The sequence below is a fragment of the Crinia signifera genome, chromosome 4 (genome assembly GCF_055691185.1).
Source record: "Crinia signifera chromosome 4, ASM5569118v1, whole genome shotgun sequence".
Taxonomy (NCBI): domain Eukaryota; kingdom Metazoa; phylum Chordata; class Amphibia; order Anura; family Myobatrachidae; genus Crinia; species Crinia signifera.
The window spans coordinates 259,665,582-259,691,377 of record NC_139220.1 but is presented as its reverse complement, the minus strand read 5'-3'; the positions used below and the strand labels follow the sequence as shown (position 1 = coordinate 259,691,377).

The 25,796-nt window shown below is 44.7% G+C and overlaps 1 protein-coding gene and 1 long non-coding RNA gene across 3 annotated transcripts; both read right to left on the bottom strand.

The window, feature by feature from the left end:
• Positions 1–864: 864 nt before the first annotated feature.
• LOC146075296 (SMAD family member 6-like) lies at positions 865–2,292 on the bottom strand (the record flags this gene model as incomplete). The annotated part of the gene is made up of 1 exon (XM_083184365.1): positions 865–2,292. A coding segment is annotated over one exon (555 nt), but the record flags the coding sequence as incomplete, so codon positions are not given.
• Positions 2,293–4,338: 2,046 nt separating this feature from the next.
• Positions 4,339–6,099, bottom strand: LOC146072573 (uncharacterized). 2 transcript variants are annotated; one of them, XR_014473193.1, is made up of 3 exons: positions 5,716–6,099; positions 4,571–4,687; positions 4,339–4,411 (listed from the first exon to the last, which is right to left on the bottom strand). It is a non-coding gene; the product is annotated as an uncharacterized LOC146072573 (long non-coding RNA). The 2 variants fall into 2 exon arrangements; XR_014473194.1 differs by having other exon boundaries at positions 4,349–4,411; positions 4,575–4,687.
• Between the last annotated feature and the right edge of the window lie 19,697 nt (positions 6,100–25,796).

Sequence of the window (25,796 nt, the reverse complement as noted above, 5' to 3'; positions counted from 1 at the left end):
GGGTTGGTGGTCTTAGACTGCCACCCGAGGAACCTCCATGGCACACAGTTTGGGAACCACTGGGCTATGGGGAGTCGTTTCACATTCTTCCCTAAATGGTCTCCAATTGGATCCCTTCCATAAAACCCCATGTTCCTCTCTTCACATGCACATAGGACCAGGAAGTCCAACATTTTGCAAAACTAATCGGACATGTTAGATACTTAGCACATACTACCCTGTACAATAGGAAAGGGGGGGGGGGGGCAAAGAAAAGAAAGAAAACAGATCATAACAACATAAGTACATATGAATGCACAACACTAGTGAATTTGTCAAGATAGGTGTGAAAATTGTCAAGCAAACATCATAATGACCTGGAATATTTACCACATATAGGAAATATAATCTATTTTACACAATCTATTTTATTTGAATTTATATAAAAAATGTGATATTTTGAACATCGGTCACAGATGTTGGCACTCAAAGGGTTAAGAGCAAATTGTGACTAGGGGGCATATGTACTAAGCTTTGGCGAGAGAGAAAGTACGAGAGGTATGAATAAGTCAAAGAATATTCAGCAAAATAAGATAGTATTTACAATGCGTTAAAGAAATAATCATTGTAAGCACTATTACTAAAACCGATTAGTAAGAGTGCCCCAGAAAAAAGTTTTTATCTCTTTGTATCGTGTTCCGTATGAAACGCTAGAGGCACACCACCAGAGAGTATCAAAATCCACTAATGTTTGGGAACAGTCAAGCCCACAAGTGTGTAACTAAAAAACATTCTGGATTAATAATTACTTTCTGTTTAAACTTGTTCAGAAAACTACACCCACATGTATTACATGTAGTTATAACTCCTAAACAAAAAAAAATATTAAAATAAAATACAAAAACAGGTAATCAAATAAGATTTTCACTATATTGATTTTGTTTATTGATTCTGTGCTGGAAGAACTGTAAAAGCCAAAGTGCATTTTATTTGTATTTAGGTTCATATACACATTGCACCATACATAAATAAGGACATTGTAAAAATGACTCCGTATTTACAAGTATAATATATATTTCCATATAATATATAAAACATTTTATATTAAATCTAGGGCATGGTACTTGGGAGAGTCTCTCTGTAAGGAGTGTGTGTGTGGGGGGGTTTCCACGCTGAAAACTGTGAGGGGTAGTAGGTGGGTGGGACCTTGCTGTTCACAAGGAGGTTAACCCATTCCCTACCAGAGGCCTGCAGAACACCGCAAAGCAGGATACAAATGAAAGCAAGCAAGGCGGATACAGGCCCCTGCTGTAAGGAAGAGGTTAATAAAATATGGCACCTGAAAGGTTTGTCACATGGCATTATGCAACTCCTGTAAGTGAGCAAAGTGGGCGTCATTTTGTAAAGCTGTGTATAGTTGTGCACCACCCAATCTGTTATAGGTGTTCACAGCAGCATTCCTTAAAAACCATGATGGAAGTATTAAAATGGCATTTATACCCTACATACAACTGAGGCAATGACTCCCCTTTCATTTCAGTTATGGTGTGTTTCAGGTCGGAAAACCCATCTTTTTGACAAAGAGGCACGAGGTGTGGTGCTTAAGACAGCTCTTAGCAAGATAATACATGCCTCCCCGACCGCAAAGAGGTTTACCACGGGAGCTCACCCACTCAACTTGTCTGCTCAGAGTGGTACATATCCTTCCTTGTTCATATATATCAACTGCAGGGAGAAGTGGGGTACGCAGAATGATCGCTACCGCCCCAACAGAACCTCCAGCCAGCAAGGACATGAAGTGATCATCTGACGAGAGTAGCATGGCCCCCAGCCTTTAGCAAAACTGATACGTACACTGTGAGGGTCGTAAGGTCCATCTGCGTATTCGGGGGGTGGGGGGAGATGCTGGAGGACGCACGATTTTTTATAGTCAAACACTTTGAGGGAATATCCAGGCATCACCTTGCGCACCACAAGGGATCGACAGGTGGGTGCATCAAGCGTCGGAGAGTTAACAAAGATGGGGTGGTCGCTGCGGTTATAGGCCCACACCCCATCTGCCTCTTTGCTTAGCATGATACCAAGTCCGATCTTCCCCCGTGTCCTGGCTGCAGCCTCACTCCTATTCTCCAGGCTCAGCTGGCCCAAGCAGAAGCCACTCCCTTGAGGTAGGTCATAGAAGATGCTGACTGAAGGCTGGCACACTGCGTAGAGACGGCCTACACGAGTCCGGTGCTCCCAATACGCTACACTGCACCAGTGCCCTTGCTTGCTTGCGTCAAGAGAGAGGCTGGTGTCTAATGAGACAAAGAAACAAAACAGTAATCAGTATTTTGGCACCAGTGATACATCCTTTTACACAACGTCAAGACAGAGTCAAACGAAAAGCTTATATAATTTAGCGAGTGTTGCAAAATATTCAGACACATACAATAATGGTAAATGCAGTAGCCTGTGAGTTAACAGACCGTCTCACAATTTAAATGATTTAGCCACAACATTGTACCCCCCCCCCCCCCCGCCCCCCAAAAAAAATAGTGCCTAAAATCAGAAATATCTTGCTGCTACCAGCAACTACAGGGCTATTACACTTAACCCTATGCAATCACTAGGAACTACTTTTTTTCATGACCACAGGAAACTAAGGAGGAGTGTTAATGGTTTAATATGAAATACCTGCTTGGTTGCAATGCCCATAGTTTCCTTCAGTACAACCATGACATCACCCAGGCAGATGTTTAGTGCATTGCCCTAGCATATGACATAGTGAGTGTAAAAATGACAGTTAGGGGCAGATTGACCCGTACTTTATCTCTCGCCGTGGTTTAGTATATCTGTCCTTCTGAATGGAAAGCCAGAAATCAATGTGTAGTAAACGTTGCACATTTGACACTGAAGCAATACATCATCTTAAGATGGAATCCCCTTTCAAAGACCGTGATAAACATTTGACAAATGTGCATTACATTGCAAAACTGCAGTCATGTATAACTTGTATAGCGGAGTATGGCTTCTCACGTCATCTCTATGGGGAGGAGTCAGCACGCAATAGGGACACCAGAGATTTAAACACCAAACTGTGGTGCCCTGTTCTGAGGGTGTTCTTCTTACAGTAGTGACCAACAGAGCTCTGTGATAAATACTTTAACAGTATGTGCGAGGGTCTAACAAGCGGTGATCAGTCCAACCGGGCTATAAATAGATCACTATAATAAATGCTTTATTAATGCTGAATGTATCATATTTTTAATCAAAAGAAGAAATACATGACCGATTGTCATATGCTTTCATTAATTACAGGGGTATTTCTCAGAGGTGGACTGGCCTGTGCAGGAGGCAGAGGAAGCTGACTTGGAGGTGCTGGGGGAAGAACCAGGACAGGAGGAGGAGGAGGTGGAAGAGGGTGAGGCTGAAAATGTGGAGGAGGAGGATGATGCAGCTCGTACAGCTAGTGGGAGGAAAGTCAGGTTCTCATATGAGGAGAATATGGCCCTGGTGCGTGCACTCTTGCCCCTGTATGACCGCCTACTTGGTCCTCACCATCACCGCACAAGTGTGGCAAGAAAGAAGGGGATGTGGGACAATATCACCTCCGCGGTAAATGCAGTTAGCACACACAAGAGGAGTGTGCGGAACGTCAAGAAGCGATACAATGACATCAAGCGCCTCCTCAAAGCCAAGCTTGCCCTGGAGAAGAAAGAGGCCTGTCGCACAGGAGGTGGCCCTAGGCAGGAAGTCCGCTTTAAGGCCTATGAGAGGGTGCTACGCCGAATCATCCCACCGGAGGTGCTTCCCGGCATCCACATTGCCGACACAGACAGGCCCCCCACTCCACCGCCAACTGGTAAGTGTCCACACATGTCAACTACACATTTTGCTATGTCATGTGCGCATGCTATTATGGTGGTATGCTTTATGTGTTCAAAAGATTGCTGTGTGTGGAACTACATATCCCAGCAAAATCACATTTTACTTGCTTGCATTGCTAAATAATGGACTCTGCATTTGGCTGGGTTATGTAGTTCCACAGATCCAATTAATGTGTGCTGTCCTAATCACTGTAGGCCTGCAGTGTACTTGATTGTTAATCCATATCAATCCTCTGGGTAGTTGGAAATGCACTTTACAGTCACTTTTACATGTGTAATCTGCTGGTCTTTCATGTTATTTGCAAGGGGATTAAAAATATCGTTCACAGTCATAATACTGAAAAAACCACTTCAGTTCAAAGTCTTCACATTCCTTATGTAATCATATCAGAGTAAAAAAGTTTGATTTTGTTAAAGTTTTTATCAGCATATTTGAAAAAGTGACAGTTAGGTGCAAATGAACATTATGGAAAATGTCTTCTTCTTTTAAACAGCTCCATCTCTGGAGTCCCAGCCTGCTGTTGAGCAACATCAGCCACATCCGATTGTTCACACTGTCCAGTCTGCAGGTGAGATATCATAGTGTTACACAAACACATTGCACATTTCACACATGGCTGTCCCCACCACAGTAGCCTGTGCCAATGCATAAAGCATGAGCAACACCTAACCATTCCAACTAAAGTAACATGACCCACCATACACCAATCTGCATAGCATACTTACCACTCTTTTCTCATTTGTAGGCCCTTCACAACCGATGCCTGAACCTACGGATCCCATGCAAAATATGGACGACATGAGTGAAATCATCCTTGAGACGGTGCCATCGTTGGAACCTGCACAAAACCAAGCACACCCAGTCAATGAGGCCCCATATACGCAGTCACATAAGCAGCAGCCCCCAATCAGTGCAGCCACCAACACTCCCACTAGTGCGGAGGAGTTGGCGCAATCCATCCATCTTTTCAAGGGGAAACAACTAGCTTTTATGGAGGTGCAGACCACCCAACTAGAAAACGTTAAGAGGTATGTGCGGAACATAGCTCTGCAAATGAGACGAATTTCTCAAAGTGTGCGGGCTAATGTAGGGACACAAATTCGTCCACATTAGACACACGCTTAGTAGAAATTGGCCAAGCCATTCAGGGTCAAACTACTAATTTTGGAGCACTAAATGCCAATATGGTTGAACAGACCCAAGCTATTAATGGCCAAACAACTGCGTTGATGTCCCTACAAACACAAATCAGCCTCAGTGCAACTAGTTTGTTAGGTCAGCACCAAACCACATCTACCCAAAGTAGTAGTGTGTCCTCCACACCCATGAGTGGATCCCCCACTACTCCCCCACGGCGTAGTGTCCGTACTAGGGGTGGTGGTGCCACTAGTGGTAAGGGTGCTAATACCCGGCCTGTATTCAAAAATGAATAATGTTCTTTGCATTTACATGTGTATCATGTTCTTTCTTTTTTTCCTTCACTCATGCAGTGAATGTTCATGAAATTTTTTTATATGGTATGGCCTATGGCTAAATGTTTCAGCAAGTAAAAATGATTTGCATCCAGCAAACTTGTTCTCATTCTTAACAAATGATTACCCACACTGTTCTATTATGTATTGTCAACTAGTGACATTTTAGCAGCCACGGGACTTTGGGTTGTGTGTGCTTATTTGTCATGGAATTTTAAGGAAATAGTCACATTTGAAGGGGATAAGCATTGGGAATTGCATACTGTATGTAGGCGCCACTTGTTTTGCTACATTTCAACCACCTCAATCAATGATCCATGTCACCTCCATCCATTAAGCCTATGTTAATTTGTATTTGCCGACATTTTTACACACAGAAAACTACAGTACTTACTTGACATTGTTATAGGTGTTATCATGTTGCCAGGCATAAAGTATGCTGTGGTGGGGTAGCTTGCAGGTGTTGGCCATTATTGTTGGTCTGCTTCTGGGCAATTAACATGGACAGGGAAAAATGTAATGTTACCAATGTATGTGTGTTACAGGTTCCCCTTTACTATTCATTGTACACACAAAAATTACCTGTGAAATGCTGCAGGATCCTCTGTGTACGAACCACATCCCCCCTCCGTGTACTTCGCACTACAACATCAGTAGTTTGAGCTTCCTGCACGACTGCTGCAGGGGCCACATCTACATAATTTGGTTGACCCAAAGCTATGTTATGCAGCATGCAGCAAGCCTGGACAACCAAAACCACTCTGGCAGGGTGGTATAGCAGTGTACCTGCTGACCTGTCCAAACACCGAAATCGGCTTTTCAGCACCCCAAAGGTGCGTTCCACTACATTGCGGGTAGCAATATGTGCAGCATTGTAGCGGTGCTGTGCAGGGCTTTGTGGGTTCCGCAGAGGTGTCATGAGCCACGAATGACACCCATATCCTGAGTCACCTAACGTGTAAAGGGATTTGTGTGGTCACATATCATGTGGGTAATTTGCACATAATAGTAGCAGCCTATACTATATTGTTTGGGGTGGTCTAAACAATTACAACAGAAATTACTCTTGAATAGAAGGTTACACACATGGATGTTAAAGGGAAAGACATAGGTAAGCAAACATCGTGTAAACAGTGGTAAGTGACTTACCAAGTAGCCAGCCCTCTGGCATGGTGTGGTTGTGGAAACGGTCCCAGAGAGCTGAGTGCCGCAGGATATAGGCATCATGGCAGTTCCCGGGATAGCCTGCAACCACACTGAGAATTCTGAGGTTGGCATCGCAGACCACCTGCACATTGAGGGAATGTCTGCCCCTGCGATTCACATAGACATGCTCCCTCACGTGCGGGGCCCGAATCCCAATGTGGGTGCAGTCTATGGCTCCCAGCACATTTGGAAATGCTGAGAGCCGATAGAATGCCACCTTCAGGTCCTGCCACTCGGACTCACAACGTGGGAATGTGATATATGTCCGCCACAGCTTCTTTAATGCATTTAACACTTGAGAAAAATGTTTAGAGAAAGTGGCTTGTGACACCCCCAAGGCCCATGAGCTCACAGACTGAGTGGAGCCTGTGGCAAACAAGTGGAGGGCGCACATTAATTTCTGCAGCCCAGTTACTGCATAGTTGGCCCCCCCACAAGGGTCCAAATCATCTCTAACCTGCTCATATAAGTTCAACAGGTTCTGTCGGTTCAACCTAAACATGTCCACCACCTGTTGATCAGAGAGGGAGTCCAGGTACACCCTAGCACGGTACCGACGAGAAGCACGGAGTGGTCGGGGTACCTGGATCTGGTGGGCAGCAGCATCCCTCCTGCGTAGCTCCTCCAAACGCCCCAGCTCACACACTAGCACCTCCAGTCCACTCTGCAAAATGTCCATCTCAAACAGCCTCACAGGTGTCCATAATCATGTGGGGGTATATGTAGGGGAGTTAGTAAGTGCTATGTGGGTCACCTGTGAGAGATTTAACCGTTTCTACGCTCAAACGCTGGCGATTTTAAGCAAATCGCCACCCTGTACTTGGTCTATTTTTTTTTTGGGGGGGGGGGGGGGGGGGGAATCGCATTTTGCTGCCAATTTCCAAATGCGGCAGACATTAAATTAGGGATTTGTATCTTTTTCAATGGAAAAACATCTGGATGCGATGTTGTAAATCGCCACTTCAGAAAGTGCGAATTAGCGGAAAAAAGTGCGATTTATGCCGCAAATCGCCACCCATTAAGTAGTCGATTTGAGAAAAAAATGAAAAAACTGCCGTTTTTGCGATATAAATCGCCAAAAACCCAACATCGATCTCTAATAAATGTCACCCCTGGACTCACATCAAATATCTGCCTTCACTAAAAAAAAAAAAAAAGGATGTATTGTATTTGAGACTTTCTATTTTGTTAATTATTTGTTTGTACATTAGATTGTGTATGGACCCACTTTTGTTGTTTCTCGATATGCTTGCTTGGGCTGCCAGTTTTGTGTCATTAAACAGGAGTTGGTGCACATTGGGATATTCTGATCAGAATCAGGCGTGATGAGGCAGGGTGCAAAGGTACATATGGGTAGAGGAGATTATACACATGAGGCACATGGGGAGGTATGAGGCAGAGCCACTCATGGGAAGGGAATCAGAGGCACACTTGGGGAAGGAGGGTACAGAGGCTATTATACTGTAGGAAAGACTTGCCTATATTGCTGATGCCACATTGAAGCAGGTGAAGGAGAAGCATTGACAGTAGATTAGGCTGGGGACATATGTGAAGGATTAGCTGTGATGAATTTCCAGAATTCTGAAACCTTCTGAGAGCACAGCTACTGCAGTACCACTCTTGGCCATTGTGTGCAGTGTAGAGCACAACAATGTTTCTCTTACTGAATTTTTCACTCTTACTAAAATGATCACTATGCAGCCCTCTTTTGTCATAGTTTAATATTTCATTCACCTAAACCTTCCTGAATAAGTGCTCTAAAATATGGTGAAAACCACATCAATATCCGTCCAGCAGTTCTTGAGATTACCCAGAACGACTTTATACCAGGGACTTTATACTGGTTAAAAGCCCGTCAAAATGATGAACACTAGTGCTGTATTATAGGGGGTGACAGGGGAAGGGGTTGCGGTCACTACTCACACAGGAAGCAGAGCCTCCCAAACATGACAGAGTCATGGGTGAGCATAGGTGCAAGTGAGCGCTAACCCACGGATCACTTTTGAAGCTTAGTACATCTGGCCCTTAAGGGGAGAGGAGATTGGCATTACAGCACCGTGTAGGGTGCACATGTGTGTCCACGTGTCTAGAGCTTCCCGGGCACCCTCCAACATTTATCACAGTGCAAAAATGATTTAGTACCAAGTTAAACTAAATGTTGTGATATAGATTTTGGTTTGTACAATTAAATGGTGATACATTTAATCATATACATTTTCATGTCTTCCTCTATAATTACACTGTATACTTTACTCATCGCTCACTTTACAAATACACTAGAAATTGTATTACTGCCCCATCGGTTTAACGATCGGCAGAACAATATTTTCCTGTACATCACTGCTGCCTTCTGGTTATTATGTCACTTTTTTGTATGTCTGCTATTTGTAACCCTGTAGTTATACTGTAGAAATCTGCCTATCATATTATATCACTGTGAGTGCTGTTTTATTATAGTACACAAGTTATTATACCACTCTGCGTGTCGCTGTATTACGCTACAGGTTATTATATCACACAGCATGAGATGCCAGTCCTCTGCAAAGTTCTGCTCATCTCTGTGTTTATCCTCCATTGTCTTCCCTGAGTCCCCCTCTCCCTTCCTCCAGAGGGGAGCTAGAAATGTGACAGAGTATTTCAGAGTTAATTCTTGATTGAAGAATTGGCAGGCTGCCATGTTCTCCCAATTTGAGGCAGAGGAAAGGACCTGATGGGACCCGCTGATCCCTTTCCAACCCCCACTTCTGTGTCCCACATAAACAGCCTGAGCTGATTGAGGTGACCCCACAGTGAGACACGAGGTGGGGATGTCTGGCTCAGGGCACAGCCATAATTAAGGCACGACACAATAGGAAACCTGAGGATGGCAAGCGCAGGGGGTGAGGGCCCGGCCCAGCAGTGAGTCACACTTGTCACCAGCACTTCAGGCTGTGTCAGCCACTAATGAGGAAAAGAAAGTGACCTCATGAAAGCAAGGGCAGCTGTGAATTCCAGCCATGACCTGTTAGCATCCCCTGCTGCTCCACAGCATCACATGAGGCAGGAGGTTAGGGATGTGCACCAAAATGAAAACACTCTGCCATGTAGATGCTTGTCTGCCTTAAAACGTAACGGGATATATAAAGCCACTGTTCAAATCATTAATGGGAATAAAACAAATACATAAGAAGCTGGATGTGAGCCTCTGACACAATTTAATTCCTGCAAGATTTGGTATATAGTCATATTAATGTTATTTTAAATGCAGTAGATGAATTAATATGCAATTCTTTCTTTCACCACTAAGTGGCGGGCTAATGTAAGAAATGACTAGATAATTATTGGTTAGACATTGCTTAGACCAGAAAGCAGTCAGGTGATGTTATATTGTCCATATTATTTATATATTCATTGGAGTATGGGTCATTGTGTCGACCCAATTAGGTCGACATTTAATGAGTCAACAACCACTGAAGGTCGACAGGCCTTAGGTTGACACAGGAAATAGGTTGACATGGCTAAGGTCGACAGGGCCAGAATGATGACACAAGGATTATGGAAACAAAAGGTGCACATGAGTTTTTTTGTACCAAATGTCGACATAGTCGACATGGACACCGTCTCAGGGTACCGCATCCTCGCTGCACTCGGAACACTATTTTATTCTTCCACCACACCCAGTGTCGGACTGGGGCATGAAGGGCCCACCAGGGAAATGCACTCACAGGGGCCCACCAAGGGGCGTGGTCTTTTTGAAGGGGTGTGGCCACCTGACCAGAGAGGAGTGGCTAATCATCATAGTTGCCCCCTCGCATAATATATAAAGAAAACAAAATGTGACTTTCAAATAAGACCAGTTTCACTCATGCAACCGTGTTAAAATAACTTGCTGCAGGCAGTGAAGTGGACTGAGGTCGCAGGTCCAGCGGAGCAGGTGGGTGCTTCCAGCGTTGCGGGCTGGCAAGTGCTTCCAGTGGTGTGGGCTGCAGGGTGCCTCCAGTGGTGCGGGCTAGGAGTTGCTTCCAGTGGTGTGGGCTGGCGGGTACTTCCAGCAGTGCATGCAGGTGCATCCAGCAGAGCGGGTGGGAACATACTTGCCCACTTTTAATTTCACCTCCCCGGGAGAATCCCGGAGAGGCAACACGTCAGGGGGGCGGGAGTAAGTCTGACATCACTTGGCCCCTCCCCCCATGCCGGAAAACTCTGTGATTCGCGGGCCGCGGAGAGGGGCCGGGGCTTAAATGCTGTGAAATGCTGCAATCGCGTCATTTTAGCCACACCCCCTCTCCAAGGACCCACGATTTTAGGTGGTAGTTACACCAGCGGTCAAGGGTGGATCGGGGGTAATTAGCAGAATGCGGGAGACTTGCCCACCTTCCTGGGGGGCCGGGAGAAGGACGCGATTTCCGGGAGGGAAGGCAAGCCTGGGCGGGAAGCTCACACAGTGTGTGACGAAGCAACCTGTTCTGAACACTGCAAGCGCGGGCGGGTCCAGATGCGTACACGTCATGATGCTGCAGACATCCACGACGTGTGTCACATGACGTCCACCCGTAGCCCGCCGTAGTGGGAACGGAGACCAATGCTATCCAGCTTGTCAGTCAGCTGCCTCCTCCACCACCGGATCAGTCATCCGCTACTAACGGAATGCCACTGACTACCCGGCGGCATTAATAAGATTAATAATAATAATGACAAATAGTGTCACGCCCCACCCCCCTTTAAAACTGGGTGGAGTTATAAATCAATGGGGCCCACCGGGGAATCCCGACGTTCCCGCTGGGCCAGTCCGAGCCTGACTGCACCGTAGTAAACTAAACTATAATAATACAAAATAATGTTAAGAAATCTGCCCCTTAGTAACAGTGTTATTTGAATACTGGGGAAGAAAGAGGCTCCAACCATGGATGGATCTAAAATGGTTTCAGAGCATACTTGCCTTCCCTCCCAAGAAAGTGGACAAGTCTCCCGGATTCTGCTTCCGCCAGCCACAGCAAACGGCACCCAGCCGATAAATAGGGTGGTCAGAGGGGGTCGCTGAGACAATTTGCGCTTACCTGAGCATTCATAGCCCTGCCCTCCACTTTAGAATGCTGGTAATCTGGCATTGGATGGGGCCTTGCTGACACGATCGAGCATCTAAATCCGTGCAGCTACCTACGTTGGGTGAAGCCACAAAACTGTCTGCCCCCTCCTGGATGGTAAGTATAGAGGGCTATCATAAACAATGCACCGAGAGACTCTGTGGGTTACAGAGATCACGGAATATGGTGTCAGTACAGTTGAGTAATCAACAGGAATATTGTGCATGGGACCCGCTGACTCTATCGCAAAGGACAGCTCTTAACGCAAGAGCTGTCCTTTGCCATAATTATCGCAAATGTTAGAACATATGCGATAATTATGTCTGCGATGGGCGGCGAAGGGGGGCGGAGCTGGGCGGCGATTCTTAGAGAATCTCCCCCTTGGTCTTTAAGACTGCAGTGACTTCCTTTTGGAAGTCCAACCTGCCAGTCACCCAAGGCAGTCCCATTGGAATGTATTCCCATCCTCCAGGATGCCTCTATGGGCTGCTTCAGCTGCAGCCCATAGAATCCGGTATCTGCGCATGTGCAGTACCGAGGCCAATACTGCACATGCGCCATTCACAGTGCCTGTCATCTGCAGTGTACAGGGACCGTGATTTAGCTTCTATGAGCTGCAGTCGAAGCAGCTCATAGAAGCTGGTGCATGCGCAGTACCTAGGATGGTACTCATAACTGCCTACCCTCCTGCATTCTGCAGTAGACTCCCTGAAATAACAGCAATCTCCCTCTCTCCCTCATTATTCTAGCAATCTTCCTCAATTCACCTAGCCCACATTACACTGTTACATTTTTTGGGGGAAAAAGGAATGAGAGATAGATTGTAAGCTTGCAGCAGGGCCCTCTTACCTCCAAGTCTGTCTGTTGTTACACAGTTTGTTTTATCTCTGTTTACAATTGTAAAGCGCAATGGAATCTGCTGAGCTATATAAGAAACTGTAAATAAATAAATAGATACATTTACATCGAATCATCAGCACCATTTCACGGCACTTTACTAAGTATAATATCTCTTACTAACTGCTTTGGGGCTCAACTACATTTGGATATAATTCATTTTAAAAGATTCCTCTCAGATGTAGCAGTGCACACCCCACGCTTCTAGCTGCCACTTTCACAATCTCTCCATATATGGAACATTTGGGTGGAACATGACACCCCCTCAATGTGGTGCTTTGCAAAATTCTATTACCCACTATAATCTCCCTGAAATTCATTTCCAAAAGTAGAAGAAAGTATGTCCCGCGATCTCGGCAGGGACGGCAGCAGGGGGCAGCAGCGGTAGTGGCGGAAGGGGGGATTCACGGTCAGTGGCATGCCCCCTCCTGCACTGAGGTAGGAGGCGCATAACCCATATGTATGTTTTTGGCCTGAGAATACAGGTGTACCTGGAGGAAATCCGAGCAAACATGGGCAAACTGTACAAACAATCCACATAATGTGCTGTAGTCAGAATCAAATCCAAGGCCACTGTGCTGTGAGCTAGCAGTACTGACTACTGTGCCACCTAAATTAACCATTATATGGTATCACAAACCTGATGTTTTTATTCTTGTTATTTTGAGTCAAAAATGTATGCATTTCCTTATTTGTTACTTCTACAGCCCCTTTTTGCTGTTTTGTTTTGCTATAGCAAATCAATCTTTTCCTTAGTATCATTTTGGAAATAAATATCTATGTGGGGCTTGTACCCACATTAAATGTCACCATTGACATAGCAGTTACTGCCACTATAAATTACACAGTAAAATCACCTCACTCTGCAAACAGCATTGCATCACTCACATACTCAAGGGACCGATGTAAGGAGTGACTTCAAAGAGTTGAGACACAAGCACAACCATGTACTTATCCTCTGAGTCAGGGATCTAACAAAAAAATGTGAACTGAAATTACTACCAGAATTTAAAATGAGAAAGCAGCTAATCAGGGACACCTGCATCCTATAGGGCTGCATTGATTTAAAAGCTGGTAGTGAAAAATGGGACCCATTTCTCAAAAAGTACCCCTAGTGCAACTTTTAACATAACATGTCCTTGATCATTTACATTATATGGTGAATATAAGGTCAGCACGACCCATGTCTTTGTGTATCTTGACTACGGGTCTAATTCTGAGATGTACACAAATGCATTCACAGTTTAAGGCTGCCTTTATTATACTGTATGTCCATACCTCCCAACAGTATCAATTCCCACGGGAACGTCCCCGAAAACCCCAAAAAGTGTATACTGTACTTACTGTTCAGATGCCAGCTATCCGATGTATTGGGTCTGATGTCATGTGACTTCAGCCGCCCAACCCAAGCAGGCATGGATACGCCTGCGTTTGTCGGGGTACACCCAGCAATTCTACTAGCGCACCCATAAAATGCGTCGGTCCCTTGCATCTGCCCCATCCCCACCCACCCTGAAGCAAACACCCCGTTGAGTGTGAAACTCGCCGAAGGAGTTTGTTCTGGGGGTTTGCACATGCGCAAACCCTAAACATCGACCAGGGTAGCTAATTCTGAATCGCCCCCATGGTCTGAATTGCCCCCAGGCTGGAATCTCTGAATGCTGAGATCGATTCTGACCGATGTTGACCATGGATGGTGTATGAAAACACGGAGGAGCACTGCAGGTAAATATAGAATTCAAGCAGATACCACTAACAGAGGAACAGGAGAGGTCCACCGGATGATGACTGTAACTGATGTTGATACACCCATGTTGGTAATATCAATCTTGACACTCTGAGAAGGTTGCTGGTAAACTTGGGTGGTACTGGGAAGATGAGCAGGTAGCAAATGAAGTAAGCAGTGAATGCAGATGGATGATGATATTTGCGAGGGTAGTCAGATGACCAATGAGGCAAGTAATAAATAGGTTTGGTTGGAACCAAAGTAACTCTGGACATTGGAGGGAGTCAGCATAATGGAAATTATGCACTGATATAAACAACAGGAGCACTGGAGAGTCCAAGGACACAGATACTCTGTGGACATCATTGCACTGATGATTTGCCAGGTCAGGCAAATGAGTGCAGAGGATTGGTCACTGTGGAGTGATGTCAGAATGGCATGGTCAGGTTTGGTTGGAAAACCCCACATGGATGAATTTAAGATGGCCGCACCCATGCTAGGAACTGGAGGGCATTCAGAACGCGTGCGGAATAGGCTTGAGGAGTGCACGCCAGGTAGTGGTGACATGCTGTGGAGCACTGACAGGAAGGCCTCAAGCAGCGGCAGCACTTACCACTGGGAGGGTAATGTGTGTATCACTTAGTCACCCATGGTCAACGCCGGCCGGACACCGGAGGACAGTAGCAGGAAAAGAGTCTCAGAGCAAGCCTGGAGACACACTTAGATGGTAAGAAAGTGTTTCTCAGACACCAGATCGTGACAGCACCCCCTCCTTTATGGGTGGCCCTAGGACACGTCTTAGCTTTGTGAGGAAACTTGCAATTAAATTCTTGGAGCAGTTTAGGAGCATGAACATTGGTGGCATTCGACCATAAACGTTCTTCCAGCCCGTAGCCTTTCCAGTCATTAAGGTATTGAAGGCTGTTGAACTGGATACAAGTCCAAGATCTTAGAAACCTCAAACTCAAGTTTCCGCTGCATTTTTGAAACACTGGAATGAAAGCAGTTAAACACTAATGGTTTTAGAAGCGAAAAATGGAAGTTCAAGATTTTCAAGAATGGTGGAAGTTTCAGTCTATAAACTGCAGGATTAATAACTAGTTCTACTGAAAATGGTCCGATGAAACCTGGAGCGAAATGTCATAGATGTTTTGCCCTCCTTGTATAAAAAGGGCAGCATCACAACCACCATAATGGGTATGTGGCTGATGGTAAGAACTGCTGCAGCTATCAGAGATACCTGCTGCAATGCCCGCCGGCATTGGTTTCTCCTACATACATTGAGGGAATACTTCAAATTTGCAGCTAAAGCACAAAAATTGGTGGTTCATGAGCCCTTTAGCACAAAAAATGCTAGACATTGGCATAAAATGAACACAGTGCCCAAGAAAGATATGCTTGAAATTGACTGGTGCCGTGTGACTCGCCGACAGTCGGGATCCCGTCAGTCAGTATACCGACAGTCATGATTCCGCCCAACATGGGCTATTCTCTGTTAGTGGCGGTCCACCACCTCCATAGATGGAGAAGAGAACCTGTGGCAAGCGCAGTGAACCACCGAGCCCACAGCATGGTGAGTGCAGTGATCCCAAGGGGCTTTTTGTGATGCCGCCCCCCCCCCCTGTGTGGGAATATCGGCGGCTGGGATTCTGATGTCGGTAAACTGACCATCAGGATTCTGAACACTGATGAGTCATACCACACCCGAAATTGACATGATGCTTATTATACATGGTAGTAAAGAGGCCACTAATCAAATTGTAATTATGGTAATTTTCACAGAACCTTGTGTGATCCATCAATGCGACCCAAGCAACCTTATGATGTGTCCAAATCCTCACTTGAAACGTGGAAAAATCAGCTGAAAATGAAGGTGTAAATTCAAATAAATTAGAAAAATTAACATTCAAGGTGGCATTATGAACATTGATAACTGTAATAATAATCATAACATACTCAACACATACTTGCATATTTAATTGGCTTCACCAAGAGCTCTGACTACTAAAGGGAGTGAAGGGAAGTACAGACTGGGAAAGTTTGCCCCCTCTTAAGGCACATTACAGCACTTCCAACAAGGAGGAGGTTAACATTTGATGAGGTCTTGAGATTGGGCGTGGGAGCCTGAGTCATGTTTCCCAAAGAATTTCGGGCTCCCCAGCCCAACTTTCCTCATGTCTCCCCTCTTTATCTCTCCTCTCATCCATTCCCTGTCTCTGTTTCACTCTTTACCGTAGATGTTATTATGGAGGCCCTGCAGACAGAACAAACCAGCAATTCTCTACCCAGTTGTCCAGAGATGATGAGATCTACAAGCGAAGAAATGATTCTAAATATTGTTTGACTCTTTCCATCTAACCGTTTCATTAAGGTTGGTATGCGGTAGTAAACTTGAGTTTGATTTGCAGCAAGGAACATAAACTTTGCGAAATTTTGGCCACAAATTGAACACCCTAGTCAGAGATGATTTTCAGAGAAAGATCATGCAGGTTGAATATCTCCTGGACGAATAAGGAGGCCAATTTTGAAGCAGATGAGAGACTAATAAGAGCAATGGAATGTGCCATTTTGTAAACCGGTTAATGGCTACCCAGTTGGTGCTCTATTTCACAGATTCTGGCAGATCTGTAATGAAGTCCATGGACAGATGTGTCCATGAATGATGAGGAATGGACAATGGAATAAGTTGCCCTGCAGGAGCTTGACAACAACTTTTATGTTGAACATACTTTGGACGTGACAAGATAAATTCTTGAACGTCTTTCTTTAGAAATGACTACCAGTAAGACCTGAAGAGAAACTTACAGGTTTTTTGGATGCCGGAGTGAGCAGCAAATTTCAAAGCATGGGCCCAATGAAGCAGCTTCTTGCATAATGCTGGTTTAACAAATGATTTCCCAGAAGGAAGTGTAGAATCTATGCCCACTACAGAAAATGGCATCAGGTCGATCATGAGGTGCTTTTCTGTGGTACTGTACGTGATTCATTATCCAGCTCCCATGATCAGGAAAGTGCATCTGCCTTACGGTTGGACAAGCCTGTACAGAAAGACAACTTGAAGTTAAATTGTGAAAAGAATAACACCCATCTGCCTTCACAAGGGTTAAGGCATGGGCTTTCTTTAAATATGATAAGCTCTTCTGGTCTGTATTAATATTGATCTCATAAGTGGCACCTTCCAGAAGGTATCGCCATTCGGCTAGTGCCAACTTAATGTTCAGCAGTTCTTGGTCTCCTATTGGCATAGTTACATTTAGCTGGAAGGTGAAACTCATGAGATCAGCATGAGTGGCACCTTCCAGAAGATATAGCCATTCTTCTAGTGCCACCTTAATGTCCAACAGTTCTTGGGCTCCAATGGTATAGTACTGTACATTCAGCTGGAGAAAACTTTGTAAGAGAAGAATCCACAAGTTTGTTGCAACACACGCGCCAAAATAATGCTTCTATGACTTCTGTCAGAGCGCCTATGAATTGACAGCTAGAAGTTGATTGCTTGCTTTGGGCAACTCCTCTACTGTATCTCTCTCCAAGGATTGATATATGTGTGAGAGAGAGAGTTTTGTCAATGATGAACAGCTTTTAAATAAAACCAAACGGACAATTTTTTTTTTGGCGGATCCCCTCCATGGTCCCCGATTCCACTGCCCTGTTTTCCCAGGTTGACCTCTTTTCCACTGAAAAGGGAAATCCGCGAAGGCAGGGCAGTGGGAGCACTGGCAGGATGTCAGCAGTTGGCGGACAGCAGCACGGGGGTCAGCTATGGGCAGGAACCGGCAGGGGATCAGCAGGGGGGTCAGTGATGGTTGGATGGGCACTGCCAGGGGGCAAGCTGTCAGCAGTGGATAGGCAGGCAGCGGGAGGCATCTGCACAATTGCAAAAACCTGCAAAAGCCGCTAAAAACCCTGCTTGATTCCTGGGTAGGAATCCAGGGTCACTAGACCATTTTTTTTTTTACTTTCACCTTTTCCACTGACAAAAACCCAGGGTCGGTGCGTGTTCACATGCAAAAACCCGGGATTTTTAAGTCAATGCAAAAGGGGTATAATGGGTACATCTACTATTGATTTAGAAAAATGAAAACCAAAACAAAAAAAAACAGTTGATGTTGCCCATAGAAACCAATCAGGTTTTAGATATCATTTTCTACGATGCAATAGAGAAATGAAAGACAGAATCTGATTGGTTGCTATAGGCAACATCACCTTTTTCATTTTAGGAAACTTTTTACCCCTAAGAGCAAGTCAAAGAACCAGGATAGAAGGACCCTGAAAGCCTTGGGAAAGTAGCATTTATTTCGGAAGAGAGTGGTCCATAGTCAGTGACAGATGCAGCTAAAAGATAAAGAATGATGTGGCTCTTTAGATTTAGCAGTCATTAAATTATTGACCATCAGTACATATTCTATGACATTTTTGGAAAAAGAGTTGCACTGAAGTAGGTGAGGTGGGTGTAGTTAAGTCTCTGAAGCGGCTTGGAGGGTTCAGAGATAGGAGAGATGGCATGGTAATTTGTGATAATAGTAGGATAGAAAGATACCAGTAAAATATGAATAAATAAAAAAGGTGCATGTCTCTGTTCTATATGCAAAAAATAGAACATGCAATTACCCGAACATTGTAAAGGTTGGGCAGCAAGTGATCCGTGCCTACCCACTCTCAGCATGCTCAGGAGTTAGCACATGTAAACCATCATTTTAGCCAGTTATGAGGCTACAGACTGATTTCTGTTACACAGCTCATGCAATTAAGGAAACCTCTGACATTAGTACACATACAAGATACCCATATATCATCCCTCTAGCGCCATGTGCTCAAAATGGCTGCTGTGGCACCGAGCAGGGAATCCTTAGAGCTGCTATTTCAAGGAGGTAAAAACACAACAAAACTAAAATCCCCTTTCTATACACACATTGCTGCTGGGATTATACTGTAAATCCAAGTTACCCATTCTACCATACAGTGAGGCGAATACATAGCAGGCAGTTAATGGAGGTGGTAATGTAAGCACTTGGGTTGCACAGGAAAAAAGGGTAACCTTCCCATTGAGCAGTGGATCAGGCATACATAGGAATATACACTGGTCTCAAAATCCATTCTAGCACTTCACAAGGGTTATGGATGCAATGCATAGCTGACTACCCTCCTGCATTCTGCAGGAGACTCCCTGAAATAGCAGCAATCTCCCTCTCTCCCTCATTAGTCTAGCAATCTCCCTCATTTCACCTAGCCCACAGTACACTGTTACATTTTTTAGGGGAAAAGGAATAAGAGATAGTTCCATTTACATGGAATCATCAGCACCATTTCCCAGCACTTTACGAAGTATAGTATCTCTTACTAACTGCTTTTGGGGCTCATCTACATTTGGATATTTCATTGTAAAAGACTCCTCTCAGATGTAGCAGTACACACCCACGCTTCTTGGTGCCACGTTCACAATCTTTTTTCACAATCTCTCCATATATGGAACTAGACACGCCCTTTAAGTGGAGCATGACACTCAATGGGGCTCTGTGCAAAATTCTGCTACCAATTATAATCTCCCCGAAACTAGTTTTCAACAGAAGGCAGGTATGATGCAATGGTAGACAGTGTCTGGGTGGACAGACAATAGGTCAACACCAAAAATTCTACATTGACAAAAGGTCAGAATGCACATGGTCGACACTGACAAAAGGACAACACACAAAAAGTTGACATGGAAAAGGTTGGTACATGAAATGTCAACATGAGTTTGAAACTTTTATTGGTGTCAATGTCAACACCTGAGCACGGGGACCAGAATTAGTGTAGCGCTTTGTTCGCCATGCAGTGGGTCAGGTGCCTCGCTCCGTTACCTCAGCACACTTTACCGTTCCCAATCATGGTCCACATGGATGGTAAAGTATGAACAAGTCAAAAATTATGGAAAAATTGTGAAAAACTCACATCACCTTTTCATGTGTTGTCCATTGCCACGTCAAACTTTTGCTTGTGGCAACCTATTTGTTAATGTTGACCTTTTGGTGTGGACCTATTAGCAGGATTCCCCGTTACAAAACATCTCTCCTTTTCACACTAGTATAATTTCCAAGGTAGGAAATATTTGAATCCTCTATAACAGGCATGTCCAAACTATGGCCCTCCAGCTGTTCTGAAACTACAAGTCCCATCATGCCTTGCCACAGTTTTTATATTAGTTCATGCTGAAACTATGGCACGGCATGCTGGGAAGTGTAGTTTCACAACAGCTGGAGGGCCATAGTTTGGACATGCCTGCTCTATAATATCCTTATTTCCCCCTGTCTTATAGTGAATAAAGGCCAACGTTTTACTCCTTAACTGTCCTACCCCTGGAAAATTCAGCTCTAAGAGGCCCATTAATCATTAATTGCATAGGTAATCTGGGTGCAAAACTAGCACCCAGGATCACATTGCAGTATGCACATCCACTAGCCTGCAATGTGCTGTAAGGGCTGCAGGGAATTCTGTGTACGTGCGGTCCTGCTGACCACATATTTACAGAGATCATATCTGCCAGAGGGTTCCGGGTCATGCCTGGAACTACAAATGCAGTGAGTAGCCCATAGGCTACGACGGGCTACCGCCGAGTTCAGATGGCTGTAGCTGATGGTGTCAATCTCCAGAATGTTTTGCCCTCCAGAAATGGATAAATCACAACCACCCTAATGGGTATGTGGCTGCTGGTAAGAACTACAGCAGCTATCAGAGATACCTGCTGCAATGTCCTCCGACTGTGGTTTCTCCTATATACATTGAGGGGATACATCAAATTTGAAGCTAAATCCCAAAAATTGTTTGGTTATTGAGCCCCTTAGGGCCACAAATGCGAGACATTGGCATAAAATGAACACAGTGATCAAGAAAGATATACTTGAAATTGACTGGCGCCGGATGACACGCCGACAGTCAGGATCCCGACGCTGAAATCCCAACCGTTCAACTGCCCAACAGTCAGAATTCAGACCAACAGGGACTATTCTACCCCAGTGGGGGTCCACCACCAGCACATAGAGGGAGAATGGAACCTGTTGCAAGCGCAGTGAGCCACCGAGCCCACAGCGTGGTGAGTGCAGCAAACCCACAAGGGGCTTTTTTGCCCCCCCAGCTGTGATTCTGATGTCATTAAACTGAACTTCAGGATCCTTACCGTCATACCACACCCAAAATGGAAATGGTGCTTATTATACTGTACATGGCAGTAAAGAGGCAACTAATCAACCTGTATTTATGGTTATATCCGCAGACCTTTGAGAGATCCATCTATGCAACCCAAGCAACCTTATGATGTGTCCAAACCATTGCTTGAAACATGTGGAAAAATCTGCTGGAAATGAAGGTGTTAATTCAAATATTTTAGAAAAGTAACATTCAAGGTGGCATAATAACCATAGATAACTGTAATAATAATCAGAACATACTCGACACATACCTGCATATTTAATAGACTTCACCAAGAGCTCTGACTACTAATGGGAATGGAGGGAAGTACAGACTGGGAAAGCTTGTCCCATCTTACGGCACATTACAGCACTGCCAGCAAGGAGGAGGTTAACATATGATGAGGTCTAACGCCTGAGTCATGTTTCCCAAAGAATTTCAGGCAGCTCTGTAACTGCTAGATGAAGACTGTCCCTTCAGCTCCCCAGCCCAACTTTCCTCATGTCTCCCCTCTTTATCTCTCCTCTCATCTGTTCCATATCTCTTTGTTTCACTCTTTACCATAGATGTTATTATGGAGCCCCTGCAGACAGAACAAACCAGCAATTCATTTTAAGTTTACCTATCTTGGTTAGGTAGAGTTTGTACAATAAATGGGCTTGTCAGATCAGATCAATCATTTTACACAGGAAACACAAAATGCACAGGCTGGCAGTGAGCTGAAGTGGATGTTGGATGCTCCTGTTGCATGAATGCAGTTATTATTACCCTCCATTTATATAGCGACAACATATTCCACAGCTCTGAACAGTGAATTTTATTCAAGCAGATCGGTTCCGCCACAGTGGAGATTACAATCTTTCTCTACACCAGACACACACATCAGAGCCAATTTCGGCAGAAGCCAATTAACCTACCAGTATGTCTTTGGATTGCAGGAGAAAAGCATTTCACAGATTTGAAACCCACATGTACACAAGGCAAACACGGAAACTCCAGGCACATAGCACTCTCAGCTGTAATGGATATGAAGGCCACGGTAATATTAAACTCTGCTGATGCATATGAGCTTACTTCAAAGCAATCTATTCGTACATTGTGTATTATTTTATTGAGTTTTGAATAGAGCACCTACCGTACAGATTACACAACGTGTTACAGAGAATGATCATTCACATCCATAGTGATTGCAAATCCATATTCCATGCCACATGTTATTTCAGACTCCATTTAACCTAGAAGTAACCCTCGTGTAAATACTGGCAAAACATACAAACTCCAAACAGGGACCTACTTGCTACCAAACTCATAACCCCAACTCTGTGGGACCATACGGGTGTCCCCGTTATTCACACGAGCAGTAGTTTGGGTTTATTGAGTATTTGGTAAATGTCGCTTTGGCCAGCTCCATCCATAGCGTACTCTGATTTCCTCATGTTCATCTAAAATGGCTGCCACAGTACCTGACGAGTAGGGATGTCAATCCCGGACATTTTTTCAATCACGGAATTCTGGATTGAAAAATGCCCAATCCCGGGATTGGCTTCCCTAATACAAAAAACATACAAATACAAAAACCCGCCCCGGCCACACGCATATTTACTTACAGGTGCAGTGTGGGCGGAGGATGGAGCCTGGGCAGGTGCTCTCATGGAGGCGAAAGCAGGAGGTCAGCAGCGCGGTGCACACAGGAGACGGCGGCGGCTGTGTGGCCTGCGCAGCGTCACCTCTGACGTCGGCACGCTGCGCAGAGCCGCACTGCCTGGGACGGGAGTAGCCGGGCAGCGTCTGAGCATTAGCTCAGACGCTGCCCGGCATTACACTGTGCATGCGCAGTCTAATCCCGAAATCCCAGGATTAAAATCCCGGCGTTTTAGGGGCCAAATCCCTGGATCCCGCCGATCCCAATCCCGGGATTGGCCACCCTACTGACGAGCGATGTTTTGGGCAGACACAGAAACTGGGTACTATGGGGCCGATTGCACAGGTTCCGAATTTGGCCACATCCTCGGTGGTGGGGATCTGTGCATGTGCGACCATGCGTGTGTGCAAATCCCCCCCCCCCCTGCAGAGAGAGCTTTTGGGACGGGTGGCAGACATCAAATGACACCAGTGCCGCCCCCAATTTGTCAGGATTTTTCGTCTGTGAGGCCACATGCAAGCGGATGTGTAAGCATAGTGCAGGGTGGCGTTTACCTTCTCAACCACACTAAAAGCATGTAAGCAGCGCTTGAATGTTAATCAAGTACAAGTGTGATATAAATTTTAAATCTTTACTGATGACACAAATTATGCATAAATGCACACACAACAAGATAGATAAATAAAAAATTAATTAAAATAGGTACTTGTGAGTTATCCGGACGCCCGATTTCAAAATCGGGTCGGATCGGGCACATCGCATCGCATCGCATGCGACCATCGGATGCGATGCGATGCGATGCGATGACCCGATTTTTCCATAGGAATCAATGTTAAAATGGACTGAGTCCATTTTAACATGGAATTCAATGGGAAAAAGGGGTCCTTTTTATACCCCTACTATCCAAGTGGGCATGGAGTTGGATATAAACCTGTGGCGAGCGTAGCGAGCCACCGAGCCCGAAGCGTGGCGAGCGTAGCGAGCCCCGCGAGGGGACACGGAATACCGTCCCCTCGCGGGGCTCGCTTCGCTCGCCACGCTTCGCTCGCCACGCTTCGGGCTCGGTGGCTCGCTACGCTCGCCACAGGTTTATATCCAACTCCATGCCCACTTGGATAGTAGGGGTATGAAAAGGACCCCTTTTTCCATAGGAATCATTTTAACATTGATTCCTATGGAAAAATCGGGTCATTGCATCCGATGGTCGCATGCGATGCGATGCGATATCGCATCGCATCGCATCTGATTGTATGCCTTAACTTAAGGCATACAATCAAAAAATCGGGCGTCCAGATAACTCACAAGTACCTTAAAATAACATGAAAGAAATAAGTATATATTACAATTTGGATCGCTCATCCAGGATTGGGATGAAATGCATTCCTTGTAACCCAAGTGGAGAATAAGTCAAAGGTATGTGCACTTTACCAATATATACAGAATACCGTTCCTAGGTGGATTGTGCAGTGTGGACCCCTCTAGTGGAAACAACCTTCTCAGCCCGGAATAAGAGGATACAACTTCAACTGACTCCCACCAATTTCACTATCCTCCAGCGGTGGCTGGGAGACCCTTACAACTCGTGAGGATCATTCCCATTGGGGACTGGAATCCACCTAGGAACGGTATTCTGTATATATTGGTAAAGTGCACTTACCTTTGATTTATTCTCCACTTGGGTTACAAGGAATGCATTTCATCCTAATCCTGGATGAGCGATCCAAATTTTAATATATACTTACCCTATTTCTTTCATGTTATTTTAATTAATTTTTTTATTTATCTATCTTGTTGTGTGTATTTATGCATTAATTGTGTCATCAGTAAAGATTAAAATTTTATATCACATTTGTACTTGTTTAACATTCAAGCGCTGCTTACATGCTTTTAGCGTGATTGTGAATGTATTTTTCTTTGTTGATAAGGGACTGACACCCCCTTATTTAAGCAGCTGCATTCATTTAGAATCCCAGCCCCGGATCAGATTCTTTATTGAATCTATTGTGTGTGGCGTTTAGCTTCTCACTCGGCAGCAAATATACGCAGCCTATCAAGCAGGTCTGAATTGGGCCTTACAGTATGTACATTACTGGTCAAAACTTTTAGAACACCAACATTTTTCCAGTTTTTATTGAAATTTTTTTTTTGCAGAAAACAAAAAATTACAGAAAAAAAAGGAATCCTCGTTTTGCTTAAGAAAACTGAATCAAACTAAATTTCATGATGCCAGTCATTCTGCGCAAGTTGCCAACTCAGGATCAGTCAAAAAGGAGCCCAGCCCATCATATATATGTTTGACAGGTATTGTCACAGGGGTTTATTTACTAAGCAGCGACTTATAATACCCGCAGCATCCCAGCACATTTAAGCACACAATTACAAAGGTAGAAGCTAATAATAGCCAAACATGGGTGTTCTGCTATAATTAAAAGCTTTGCCCTTTGAAATATCGAATTCTGTGCTTAATTACGCCACAAAGCCGCAACTATTACAAGCAAAGGCTTAGTACATAGACTCACGCTCTGCGTAACCATTATTGTGCTCCGTCTTTGGCAAAATGCAAACAAATGTGTGATGAACCAAAGATTAATTGGTCCATATACCCTTCTTCCAGCCTTCAGTGACCCCACTGATTCGGAGCCCGGGCAAGCTTGTTCCCTATTTTGTTTTACTCTGAATCATAGATTAGTTTACAGTTTAGTTAACCTAAACTTTTTTTTTTTCTTTTTAAACATATAGTTGTTTACAAGTTATTTACTGGAAGCGAACTTCTGAAA